Source organism: Lissotriton vulgaris, chromosome 6, assembly GCF_964263255.1.
Source record: "Lissotriton vulgaris chromosome 6, aLisVul1.2, whole genome shotgun sequence".
NCBI lineage: Eukaryota > Metazoa > Chordata > Amphibia > Caudata > Salamandridae > Lissotriton > Lissotriton vulgaris.
Window position 1 is genome coordinate 1836893057 of NC_141694.1, and position 14112 is coordinate 1836907168.

At 44.2% G+C, this 14112-nt stretch overlaps 1 protein-coding gene across 2 annotated transcripts in view; it reads left to right on the forward strand.

Moving 5' to 3' along the window:
- The window catches only part of DPYSL5 (dihydropyrimidinase like 5), a 364441-nt gene that overhangs the window by 280015 nt on the left and 70314 nt on the right, over positions 1–14112 (forward strand). For both annotated transcript variants that reach the window (XM_086928117.1, XM_086928116.1), the window contains exon 4: positions 3610–3789. In XM_086928117.1, the coding sequence (XP_086784243.1) occupies positions 3610–3789 (180 nt within the window). The remainder of the gene's footprint in view (positions 1–3609; positions 3790–14112) is intronic.

Consider the following 14112-nt stretch of genomic DNA (forward strand, 5'->3'; position numbering starts at 1 on the left):
TGTGCAAGGGCGATATGAGGCCTGGCGTTGTGTCTCTGCCCCATTTACTGCACACTATTCGCTTGTGTCGCACTGTACCTCAGTCCCTAAGAAAACTGCTTCTAAGAGAAGACTTGACTGCTCAGCCTCGCTACCCCGAGAGAGTCAAAACTGAAACAGGAGCCTTTGCAACCCTGAGCAGTGCAGGAACAGCCAAGACCCCGGAGCACCAGGGATAAACCATAGAACTGCCCAGGGCCTGCCGGCTGCGGCTTCTCCTGCAGAAGAGCTCTGACAACCCAACATGCGTTCCATGTGGCACTCTTGGGTCAATGTTTGAATGAATGACGGTGTCCTCCCCCGCAGCAACCACACGCCCACCGTGTCCAAAGACACCGATTCAGCAGATCAGCTGCTGATTTAAGGAAGTACCCCCATGCCTGGGGGGCAGGCACAGCATGTTATGGTGGTGCCTAAGCAGCATTCCTAGCAGCTCATGCTTTGTATGTCACAGCCTGGATTGCAGTGCACACCGGATGCTGACATTATAGTTATAACACAAGAGCTTCACCGCTCAGGCTCCTCCCCTCTGCCAGAACAAGTTGGACATTATCAACATTTTTCAGAGATCGAGAAAAAAAAGTGTTACATTTTACAGACAGTTGTCAACAATATTAGGATCAGCACCTCCATTCAAGAGCCTGTTGGTCTCAAAATGTACCTGTGACAAGAACATACCTCAGTTTGAAAAAGCATTGGCAAAGCCAATAAGCTTGCCATTGACTGCCAGCCTTTTAGCTGTGTCAATGCTTGTTTTATTTTGTCACAATTTTTGTAAAACTTTATTCTTGAAGAACTGCCAGGCTCTCGACAACATAAAAAAAGAAACATTTTCTTAGGCAATAATTTTTTTTGCCTCCCAAAGCACACTTTGCCATAGTAGACAATGGAACTAAGGAAACTGTGTGCGGACGGTCTCCTGCTGAAACATCCGAATGACGTCACTCACTGTGAAGGTAGCCAGTAGCAGAACTGGGTTGAACCATTGGCCCATGCTGTAGTGGGAGGAAGAAAAATGTGAATGACATAATAAGAGGCCAATGAATGAAGAGGCCTTACTGAAACCCCCAATAAATAAACCTATTATACATTTGGAGCCTGATGTAGAAAGCCATTATGCGGTCACAAAGTCTGCGATTTGCAAAATAACAGTATTGCAATTTCAAAATGGCTTCTTTAAATCTACTAAACCCAGGTTGTGATCCGATAACATGTTACTGAATCACAAAATGGGTCTGGAAAGGTATAATAAATCGCCTTTGGAAGGAGCTTGTTTAGGATGCACCTTCCATATAGTGGTTTGCTATGGTATGTATCAATGTTTTGCGACCGTAATTTGTTTGCAAAATAGTGAAAAGTTACAAACTACCGAGTTGGGTTTGTAACATTTCCGCAAAAACCCCTCTGTGTATAAAAAAAAGACGTTTGTTGTCGGAGGAGCAGTGGCACTTCTAACTCTCAAACTTAAAAAATAAAATAAATGTTGGTATTTAAAAGCAGCCCCATTTCATTTAAGAAAAATGGGCTGCGTTAAAAAAAAACAGCATGGTGATCTGCAGACCGCAGATCCAATTATAGTGCATTGCAGCCTACTGTGGGAATATTCACGAGGGAGGTTGGATTGCGAGGCACTGTGGTTTGGAATCTTGGGCCATATGTACCATACTACCGTTTAGCGAATTCAAAATAACGAATTTTAAGGAATCGCTATTTGGAATTCGCAAAACGGTATGTATGTACAAAATCGCTATTAAATAGCGATTCTTTACCATTCCTAATTTGCGATTAGCAAATTGCTAATCGCAAATTACCCATTCATTTCCATGAGCCAGGAGGCCCATAGGAATGAAGGTGCAATTTGCGATTAGCAATTAGCTAATCGCAAATTAGGAATTTCTTCAAGGGTGCAGGGGTGTCTCAAGTACACCCTGCTGCACCCCTGAAAAAGACATTTGGGGGCATATGGCGCACATACATGCCCTAAGGGCATGTACGGGCGTCATATGGCACCTTTTGTTTTTTGGAAAAAAGCATTTTGAAAAGAATTCGCAAATTACCACCAACTAGAAGTTGGCGGTAATTTGCGAATCCTTAATGGCATTTTTTGAATATTTTTTTTTGATACATTGCATTTAAGGAATCGCAAAATTTGCGATTCCTTAAGTGCAATCGCAAAATAAGGAATTGCAAATTTTGCAATTCCTTATTTTGCATCAAACATGTTTGATACATACCATTTATCAAATTAGCATTCGCAAAGGCCGAAATTCGCAGAATTTCGGCCTTTGCGAATGCTAATTAGCTTGATACATATGGCCCAATGTGAACTGACCTATTAGTACCTACGCTGGTTTGCAAAATTATTTTCCATTCGCATAAAGTGGATGCACAATTGGTGACCTCTGTTTGCAAATGGAAATGTTGTACAGCATGCCACAATTTTTGTAAATTCAAGAGGTTCAACAAGAATGCCGGCCCTAAAAATTGGAATACAAATATTGATGTCCTGGAACAGATTGTGCTAATTAAGATCATGCAAATGAACATATAATGGGCACCCTGACACTTTCATGTTTTCTACTCAGAGCTCTCGTGCTCTTTGGAAACATTGCACTGAGACAGTAAAGAATGAATAAACTATACTGTACCACAGAACCTGAATATTTTGTAAATGTAGCAGTAAGTGGACCACCTATTGAGAGTAGAGGAGGGATACAGTACTTCTGTTAAAAAGTCCCAATGGTACCAGGTTTTCAAAGCTGTGCTACTGTTCTCATCTTTGCCGATCAGTAAAAGGGTTACTGGAGCAAGAGAGGAGGAAGGGGAAGGGTGATGTGTTACAAACCATGAGCCCTGCTTACAAGTTTAAGTCTTATTTATCGCTCCTGTTAAATAACGATACCACAAGGTAGGTTATTTATCGAGTGCCATAAGTAACATCAATTATGAGTTATTGGGGAATAACATGCAGATTTAATTCTTTAACACACCAAAATCCGCATGGTATTGTAAACACCGTAAACATTTCCCCGGTTATTTTTCGAAAGGTGCGACCTGCAGAAATTTAACGAAGGTTGAGGTATTTAACACATGCGAAAACCATTACAAGCGTTAAAAGCCTTTTAACGCGTAATTACCGACCCATGCGTAAACACAGATTTACACATGGGTTGGAATATAACGAGCCACTCATAATCAGGTCCATGGCAGAATGGCCAAGATACTCTAAGACATACCTTCTATGACTAGAGAAACAACGCATGTAATGTTATTTATATAGCAAAAATCTATCTATGATGCAATGCTGTACATTTCTTGGGGGGAATGGGAGACAATAATGATAATACAATTTTTGCATTACGTGTCACATTTTTAGGCACAGGGACATTAAGTGATTTGCTCAGAATCACATGTTATGGTGTCAAGCTCCAAGGCCAGGATTCAAACGTGGATCCATGGTTCCAAAGTCAGCAGCTCTAGCCACGAGGCCACATCTCCTCCTCCTTGCCCTACAACTTACTGTGTGTCTAAGATAATAAGCCTGGTGTGACTGCGCCTCTCTTTTCCCAGGTGAAGGCGGAGATGGAGACCCTGGTGAGGGAGAAGGGGGTGAACTCCTTCCAGATGTTCATGACCTACAAGGACCAGTACATGCTGCGGGACAGCGAGCTCTACCAGGTCTTCAGCCACTGCAAAGACCTGGGCGCCGTGGCGCGGGTGCACGCAGAGAACGGCGAGCTGGTGGCCGAGGTAAGTCCCTTTCACGCCATTGGTACTCGCAGTAAGTACAGGCAAGAACTGGGGGTCTACTGACACTGCCTGTAAGTGGGAGCAGGAAGTGCTTATCCTTTTGATTCTGTCAGTAGCAGATAAAAGCAGAAGTTTTCGATCCATTAAGTCTGTGAGTAAAGGAAAGCAGGAAGTGTTTGTTCCAATGATATCGGCAGGAATGGAAAGCAGCAAGTGCTTGTCCCAATGATATTGGCAGGAAGTGCTTGTTTCAATGATATTGGCAGGAAGTGCTTGTTTCAATGATATTGGCAAGAAGGGAAAGCAGGATGTGCTTGTTTCAATAACATTGGCAGGGAGTGCTCCAGACATTAAATCTGCCAGTAGAGGAAAGCAGTAAGTGCTTGTTTCATTAAGGGTGGCAGGAAGAGAAAGCAGAAAGTGCAAGTTTCAATAACATTGGCAGAAAGGGAAAGCAGGAAGTGCGTGTTTCAGTAAGGTTAGCAGGAAGGGAAAGCAGGAGGTGCTTGTTTCATTAACGTTGGCAGGAGGGCAAAGCAGGAACTGCTTGTTACATTAACGTTGACAGGAAGGCAAAGCAGGAAGTGCTTGTTTCATTAATGTTGGCAGGAAGGCAAAGCAGGAAGTGCTTGTTTCAATAATATTGTCAGGAAGGGAAAGCAGGAAGTGCTTGTTTCATTAACGTTGGCAGGAAGGCAAAGCAGGAAGTGCTTGTTTCATTAATGTTGGCAGGGAGGGAAAGCAGGAAGTGCTTGTTTCATTAATGTTGGCAGGAAGGCAAAGCAGGAAGTGCTTGTTTCATTAATGTTGGCAGGAAGGCAAAGCAGGAAGTGCTTGTTTCAATAATATTGTCAGGAAGGCAAAGCAGGAAGTGCTTGTTTCATTAATGTTGGCAGGAAGGCAAAGCAGGAAGTGCTTGTTTCAATAATATTGTCAGGAAGGCAAAGCAGGAAGTGCTTGTTTCATTAATGTTGGCAGGAAGGCAAAGCAGGAAGTGCTTGTTTCAATAATATTGTCAGGAAGGGAAAGCAGGAAGTGCTTGTTTCATTAACGTTGGCAGGAAGGCAAAGCAGGAAGTGCTTGTTTCATTAATGTTGGCAGGGAGGGAAAGCAGGAAGTGCTTGTTTCATTAATGTTGGCAGGAAGGCAAAGCAGGAAGTGCTTGTTTCATTAATGTTGGCAGGAAGGCAAAGCAGGAAGTGCTTGTTTCAATAATATTGTCAGGAAGGCAAAGCAGGAAGTGCTTGTTTCATTAATGTTGGCAGGAAGGCAAAGCAGGAAGTGCTTGTTTCAATAATATTGTCAGGAAGGCAAAGCAGGAAGTGCTTGTTTCATTAATGTTGGCAGGAAGGCAAAGCAGGAAGTGCTTGTTTCAATAATATTGTCAGGAAGGGAAAGCAGGAAGTGCTTGTTTCATTAACGTTGGCAGGAAGGCAAAGCAGGAAGTGCTTGTTTCATTAATGTTGGCAGGGAGGGAAAGCAGGAAGTGCTTGTTTCATTAATGTTGTCAGGAAGGCAAAGCAGGAAGTGCTTGTTTCATTAATGTTGGCAGGAAGGCAAAGCAGGAAGTGCTTGTTTCAATAATATTGTCAGGAAGGCAAAGCAGGAAGTGCTTGTTTCAATAATATTGTCAGGAGGGCAAAGCAGGAAGTGCTTGTTTCAATAACATTGGCAGAAAGGGAAAGCAGGAAGTGCTTGTTTCATTAACGTTAGCAGGAAGGCAAAGCAGGAAGTGCTTGTTTAATTAATGTTGGCAGGGAGGGAAAGCAGGAAGTGCTTGTTTCATTAACGTTGGCAGGAGGGCAAAGCAGGAACTACTTGTTACATTAACGTTGGCAGGAAGGCAAAGCAGGAAGTGCTTGTTTCATTAACGTTAGCAGGAAGGCAAAGCAGGAAGTGCTTGTTTCATTAATGTTGGCAGGGAGGGAAAGCAGGAAGTGCTTGTTTCATTAACGTTGGCAGGAAGTGCTTGTTTCATTAACGTTGGCAGGAGGGCAAAGCAGGAAGTGCTTGTTTCAATAACATTGGCAGAAAGGGAAAGCAGGAAGTGCTTGTTTCATTAACATTGGCAGGAGGGCAAAGCAGGAACTACTTGTTACATTAACGTTGGCAGGGAGGGAAAGCAGGAAGTGCTTGTTTCATTAACGTTAGCCGGAAGGCAAAGCAGGAAGTGCTTGTTTCATTAATGTTGGCAGGGAGGGAAAGCAGGAAGTGCTTGTTTCATTAACGTTGGCAGGAAGTGCTTGTTTCATTAACGTTGGCAGGAGGGCAAAGCAGGAAGTGCTTGTTTCAATAACATTGGCAGAAAGAGAAAGCAGGAAGTGCTTGTTTCATTAACGTTAGCAGGAAGGCAAAGCAGGAAGTGCTTGTTTCATTAATGTTGGCAGGGAGGGAAAGTAGGACGTGCTTGTTTCATTAACGTTGGCAGGAGGGCAAAGCAGGAACTACTTGTTACATTAACGTTGGCAGGAAGGCAAAGCAGGAAGTGCTTGTTTCATTAACATTGGCAGGAAGGCAAAGCAGGAACTGCTTGTTTCAATAACATTGGCAGAAAGGGAAAGCAGGAAGTGCTTGTTTCATTAACGTTGACAGGAGGGCAAAGCAGGAAGTGCTTGTTTCATTAACATTGACAGGAGGGCAAAGCAGGAACTGCTTGTAACATTAACGTTGGCAGGAAGGCAAAGCAGGAAGTGCTTGTTTCATTAATGTTGGCAGGAAAGCAAAGCAGAAAGTGCTTGTTTCATTAATTTTGGCAGGAAGGCAAAGCAGGAAGTGCTTGTTTCATTAATGTTGGCAGGGAGGGAAAGCAGGAAGTGCTTGTTTCATTAACGTTGACAGGAGGGCAAAGCAGGAACTGCTTGTTACATTAACGTTGGCAGGAAGGCAAAGCAGGAAGTGCTTGTTTCATTAATGTTGGCAGGAAAGCAAAGCAGAAAGTGCTTGTTTCATTAATGTTGGCAGGAAGGCAAAGCAGGAAGTGCTTGTTTCATTAATGTTGGCAGGGAGGGAAAGCAGGAAGTGCTTGTTTCATTAATGTTGGCAGGAAGTGAAAGCAGGAAGTGCTTGTTTCATTAACGTTGGCAGGAAGGCAAAGCAGGAAGTGCTTGTTTCATTAATGTTGGCAGGAAGGCAAAGGAGGAAGTGCTTGTTTCATTAATGTTGGCAGGGAGGGAAAGCAGGAAGTGCTTGTTTCATTAATGTTGGCAGGAAGGCAAAGCAGGAAGTGCTTGTTTCATTAACGTTGGCAGGAAGGCAACGCAGGAAGTGCTTGTTTCATTAACTATGACAGAAAGGGAAAGCAGGAAGTGCTTGTTTCATTAATGTTGACAGGGAGGGAAAGCAGGAAGTGCTTGTTTCATTAATGTTGGCAGGAAGGGAAATGAGGAAGGCCTTTTTCCACCGATTCCACTCGTAAGTAAAAGCAGGAAATGATCCTGGAAGTCCTTGTTTCCTTAATATTGCAATGGAGGGAAAGTAGGAAGTACTTGTCCTTTGAATATGTCAGCAATAGTTAAAAGTAGGAACTGCTTGTGTAAGGAAAGTCAGAAAGTGCTCGAGCCACTAAATATGCCTGTAAGTGAAATCAGGAAGTGCTTGTTTAAAAAATGTTGTCAGGAATGCAAAACAGGAAGTGCTTGATCCATAAAATCTGTCAGTAAAGGAGGCGGATTTATTACCTTGAATCTGCCATTGAGGGGAAAGTGCTTATTCCCTTGTTTGTGCTAGCTAGTGCTTATTTCTTTCATTGTGTCAGTAAGTAAACGCAGGAACCGCTTGTTAAAATAACTTTACTAGGAAGGAAGTGACGTCGAAGTGCTTGTTTCCCTTATTGTCTTAGTAAGTGAAAGGACTGAATGCCTGTTCAGTTGATTCTGCAAGTAAATGAAAGTATAAAGTACTACGGGGCTTATGTACAAGCCCCGTGCGCTGCCGGTAGGTCACTCTTTCCCATATTAAAAGTGACGCACCGGCGGCGCAGGGGACTTGTAAATAAGCCGCCAGATTTCTTATTTCTCCCAGTGAGTGAAAGAAGGAAATGGGTATAGTCAGGGCTTTAAGTGGGAAAAAAAAACTGGGGGTGCTCTAAAAGGGGCGTGGTTAATCTTGTAAAGGGGTGTGGCCTATCCGAATAGGGGCGTGGTCTTAATCAAGATAACTAGAATTATGTGCTTAAGAAAATCATGAAGTCGCATCCAGCAAAAGATTATAAAATAAGCTAAAAGGTATATTTATTAAGTATAAGCCATAAACATACCAAACACTTTCGTGTTCCAATGTAGACAAACACAGGCATTAGTAACTGCATCTGTACAAGTACAAGCACGATCTTGGAAAGGTAATGTGCACCACAGCTCGCCACCTGACATGGCTCAGGGAGGACATCAAATTCGAAAAACTACAGGGCAATCCGACTGCCCGTGTAAACACAAATTTTCATTTACTTTCACCTTGTCAATATTTTGATATCAGTGTACATCCTTCACGCACAGTTGCAACTGTAATATGTGATCACTGCTCTATGCACTATCAGAGAGGCCAAGGATTGGATGACCATGTATTCTGAACATCTTTCTGACACACTGACAGGCTTTGTCAGAAACTGAGACAAACGGGCCTTCAGCCTCCACTTTAGGGCTCTCAGTCAGTGCTCATTATAAACTCTTTGAAGCGACTGTTCAAAATGTGTTCTACACAAGAATTATAAGCTACCCCCAAAAGAACAGAAAAACAACGTCATGAAAATAGCTGACACTCTTAGGGAGTGCAAGATTACGCACAACGTGTAAAATTTGAACAGGAAGTAAATCGGTGACATGGATTACTTTAACATTTTTTTCACACAAATTGTTCATAACTCCATCAGTGTTATTTGCCAGAACAGTTAAGGAAATTATTCTAGGGTCTGTTTTTAATTATTACCAGGTCTGAGACTCACAGGGACCCGGCCCACTTAAAGTCCTGGCCACACACCTCCTATGAGGACATTTTCTTATACAATTAACACAAGTGTTCTCACTCGCCGGAGTGAGTATGTTTGCTAGCATCTGGAATGTTCAAGATGATAGGCCTTTAAAGTGCTTGTGGAACAAGAGCGTTTTCAGTTTGATAAGTTACTGGAAGCAATGATGTGGATGGCATAAAAGTGGAACCACTTGTCGGAGCGTAGTAAAAACCATAAAGGATGTGAGGCTACATGTAGCCCCAGAATCTTTCAAGTTGAGAGCGAGTTTGCAGAGGGTTGACATCTAGGTAATTTTCGTAGCATGGGCAGCAAAGGAAGGCCTTGAAGTGCGCCTCAATATTGATTGTTTTTTTCTTATTTGTATATTTGATTTATGTTGTCAAAAAAATCTCAACAGAAAAAGAACATTACTAAAATGGTAGACAAATGGATAACTAATTTCCCCATCTCTCCAATGCAAAACAGGCGTCCAAATCATTAAGTGAAGGTCGTGCTGGAGCAGGCTGCCTGGGGTCCTCTGCCTCTTCAGTTATTCATCATCCCAGGCTGGCCCCACGACGACGACGTTGCTCCTGCGCTGGAAAGAGAGAAGGGAAATCCTGAGAGAAAATGTCTCTCTTAAAGGATTTCCCTTCCTTCAACAAAGCTCACCTGGCATGCAGGGGCGGCTGGTGACATTTGAAAGTTGTGGGGCGTAAACTAATTTGCATATTGCACCGCAGCGAGCGAGCGCAGCGAGCGAGCGAGCCCGAACCACCTTGCATCCATCCATACATCATTCATGCATCCACCCATCCATCCATCCACCCACCCACCCATCCACCAATTCTGCATCCATCCTGCATCCATCATTCATTCATGCATCCACCCATCCATCCAGCATCCATCATTCATTCATGCATTCACCCATCCATCCATCCTGCATCCATCATTCATTCATGCATCCACCAATCCATTCATCCACCCATCATCATTCATTCATTCATGTGTCCACCCATCCATCCACCCATCCTGCATCGATCATTCATGCACCCATCCATCCACCCTGCATCCATCATTCATTCATGCACCCATCCATCCATCCACCCATCCATCCTGCATCCATCATTCATTCATCCACCCATCCATCCACCCATCCAGCATCCATCATTCATTCATTCATGCATCCATCCACCCATCCATCCATCCATCCATCATCCATCCATTCCTGCATCCATTCCTGCATCCACCCATCCATCCATCCATCATTCATTCATGCACCCATCCATCCACCCTGCATCCATCCTGCATCCATCATTCATTCATCCACCCATCCTGCATCCATCCTGCATCCATCATTCATTCATGTATCCACCCATCCATTCATCCACCCATCATTCATCCTGCATCCATCCATCATTCATGTATTTTTATGACCCTATAACTTGCACACAGATTGTCAGTGTTTAATACCAGTCTCGAACCTTGTACTCCAGCACCAATGATACATGATTAATATTAATTGTTTTTAAAAACATGTATTTATTCGACACCAATTTCACACCTTAGTCGGAACATCATTTTTATTTGTTTTTTAAAATATCTATTTATTTAACACCAGTGTAAGTCATGTATACATTTTTATGGTTCGATAAGAGGCTCGAACCTGGTTTCCCATCACCAAAGTCGGCCGTGCTATCCGTCAGGGGTTATGTAACAGGGCTATGTAGTGACCAGCCAATCCTGCGCCAGGATTGGCTGGGGGGGCACCATGACTCCTCGCCCAGTCGCCCTGTGTAACCCCGGGGGCTGCGGCCCGCCCCCTGGTCCTCTCTCTAAGGGGGAATTCACAAGAAAACGATCTGCGCATGCGCGGGCATGTTTGTGCCCAAAAATACACTTGCGCAGCTGCAGCAGCCCGATCCTTCCCCCCCCCCCCCCCCCCCACCCCCTTGCGCACTCCGGGAAGGTCGGGTGTCTCCCGGTTTCCCGGCCGGCAGATAGCGCGATTTTTAAAAATAATTGTGTTTGGCTTCTAGTGACAACGTGGTGGGTCCATGGGGCTTAGTGGGGCTTCGCCCCTACGCCCCAATGGACGCACCGCGCCTGCTGGCATGACGTCGTGGTCATGCCGTGACCTCCACTACTCAGTGAGGAAACAACTCTCACTGCAGTAGCATAATTCCTTATCCTTAACTGAGAAAACATCGCAGCAGCAACCGCCAGGGCTTTAAGTGGGCCAGTTCTGAGCACCGGCAGTTTTATTTTGGGACCCTCGAAACGGGTCTAAAAAAAAAAAATGAAGAAAGGTCTACCTTTGCCAGCCGCGAAAACAGAGCCCGATAGAGACCCGTTTCGAGGGCCCCAAAAAAAACTGCCGGTGCTCAGACCCGGACAGACCCGGCCCACTTAAAGCCCTGGGTATAGTGCGTGTCAATTCATTCTGCTAGTTATGAAAGGTTGAAAGTATCAAGTGCTGGTCTTTTGACTGTTCTCTCCACTGAAATGATCAAGTGCTGCTCCCATTGATTCTTCTCCAAGTGAGACAGAAAGTGCTTGCCTCATGGAAGAAATGCTTGCTCGTTGGTTTTCCCCAGTAATCCAAAGCATCGCGTGCTTCCATTTATTGTTTCAGTGACAAGAGTTCTATTTGTTGCTGTTGGGCGCCACCTAGTGGATGACTAAGAGAGAATATTCCTACTTTCTTGAATTGAGCAACATGTAAAATCAAAGATGGTGGATAAGGGAAGCAGGATGAATCTAATCAGGTGTAATACAAATCTGTGGGCAAAACATGGAATCCGCCTACAAAGTCAGACTCCAGTGATCAGAGCTTGCTGTCCATCACTACCCTGATGAGTAGCAGACACAAAGTAGAGTAAAGGCGAGGTAGAGTTTGCTTTACACTTTGAAATGGCGTGCACCAAATTCGCATAAATGGCCTTTGCGCAATGACCATCATTTAGTGCAATATTTTGTGCAAAATGCGTACTTGTGTCAATTGTTTATGGGAGGACTTGTCTATCAGTAAAACAATATTGCGAAAAACACAAGGGCGGTAAATTGTTACTGCGAAAGGCGTGTGATTATGTAAAGTGGCATAATGGCTTAATTATTGGAATTGCGCGTAATAAGCGTAATACGAAATCCCTGAAATTGCCGTAATTACACCAGTGTAAATAGAATTTTGCCCTGGCCTATTGTGTGCAGGGAGAGCAGCAGTTAGGTGCCGGCTCACAGGCGAACGCATGTCCTCGTGAAGGGGATGGCTTACGACAGAGTCGTAATGTGATGGGTTCAAGAAGTTGGCGCAAGCATAGGAGTGCGGAAGCGCCATATCATACCAGTAACATGTCGTTTCAGAAGCAAAGCCCATGTGTAAGGCATCCATAAGGCTCGACTCTCAGCCGGCATTACAGCGTGCCGGAGTGGCCCTCATTTCAGCAGTATCACCGGCAACCAGTTACCACTCTTACTGCACCTGTTATTAGTAGTGTTAGCATTAGTACCCCCTCAGTGTTAGTAGTTACTACCTCTTCAATTATTTACTATTATTCGTATAATCATATGCATTACTAATACCTTGATTATCATTCTTTTTTGGGTTATTAATATTAACACTTATTTTAGTTTCTCATTATCACAACCAGCAATATATGATTATTGTTATTATTAATATTATTATTATTATTGTTCTTATCATTATTATTCCTATGTGAGAGGGAGGCGGGAAGAAACGTACCACCCCTGAAGTTGTAATTAACCTGACACTTGCTTCCCGTGAAGATGTCCGCCGCTCCCTCCAGCGGGTAGTGAGCTGACCTCAGCTCTCCTTAGTTATTTTTAAATTGTGTTTAGCACGAACAAGACCCAGGTGGGCATCAGGGCGCTTCACAATTTGGATGGGTAGGAAATAATGGTGGGAAAGGGCCATCGTTACTTATGAATGCAAACACGAAAAGGCTCCCAGAGGGTATCAGAGTACATCACATTTAGAGTAAGACATATACATACTGGGAGAAGACATTTATTACTTATAAGTGCATAGCAGGCGACGCTCGGATTGACAGGTGTACACCAATCTAGTGAACAATCTATGGTTTCAAGAGCAATCAAATTGCGCTTTGCGACTGTCTACCCCCTCCAGATTATTCTAGTCTAGCCTAGGCAGTACAAGCGCTTGAACCACCTGCTTGTAGTCATTTTGTGGAAGGAATGGTTTGAGATTCCTTAGTATACTCATCTGGTGTTTAGCACCCTTGCTTGCATTGCTAATATGATTCTGCATGTTCAGGTGCACCTCAAGGGTGATTCCGAGGGATTTAGCTGATTCAATAATGTGGGGGGAGCAGTTGAAGGATGTGAGGTGTTTCATCCAGAGATCAGTCTTGGGGGTGTAATTAGAAGGTGAAATGAGAAGGTATTCAGTTTTGGAGGTGGTGTTGAGCAAGAGGTGGTTTTCAGTTAGCCAGTTTTGAGCATTCATCAGGGTAGCGTTGAGTGAAGTGAAGTCTTCAGGGGAGGTGGTTTTCAGATAGAGTGAAGTGTCATCCGCATACACATGAAACAGAACGTTAGCTGAATATAGTGCATTTACTAACATTTCCAATAATACTTTGATGAGTGTGGGTGATAAGGCAGATCCTTGTAGGACCCCCATGGATACTGTAGAGGGCTGAGATAGGGAATGATTCACCTCAAGTCTTTGGGACCTGCGGTGGAGAAAGAAAGTAAACCATTGCAATACCAGTCCTGAAAGGCCCATCATGTGTTCTAGAATGGATAAGAGGTTATCGTCATTAACAGTGTCAGACGCAGAAGAAAGATCAAGTAGGATCAGGAGGCAGGATTTGTTTTGGTCTAGGATTTTTAAAATGTCATCCAAAATGTGAGTGTGAGCAAATTCTTGCTTGGGTTCTGGTTCCTGTCCTTGTTCCTGCTTCCTTGGGCAGACCCAAGCTCTCCTTGGGTGGGTTCTGGTTCCCATCCTTGTTCCTGCATCCTTGGGCAGACCCAAGCTCTCCTTGGGTGGGTTCTGGTTTCCATTCTTGGGCCGATCCCAGCTCTCCTTGGGTGGGTTCTGGTTCCCATTCTTGGTCTGATCCCAGCTCTCCTTGGGTGGGTTCTGGTTCCCATTCTTGGTCTGATCCCAGCTCTCCTTGGGTGGGTTCTGGTTCCCATCCTTGGTCTGATCCCAGCTCTCCTTGGGTGGGTTCTGGTTCCCATCCTTGGTCTGATCCCAGCTCTCCTTGGGTGGGTTTTGGTTCCCATTCTTGGGCCGATCCCAGCTCTCCTTGGGTGGGTTCTGGTTCCCATCCTTGGTCCGATCCCAGCTCTCCTTGGGTGGGTTCTGGTTCCCATCCTTGGTCTGATCCCAGCTC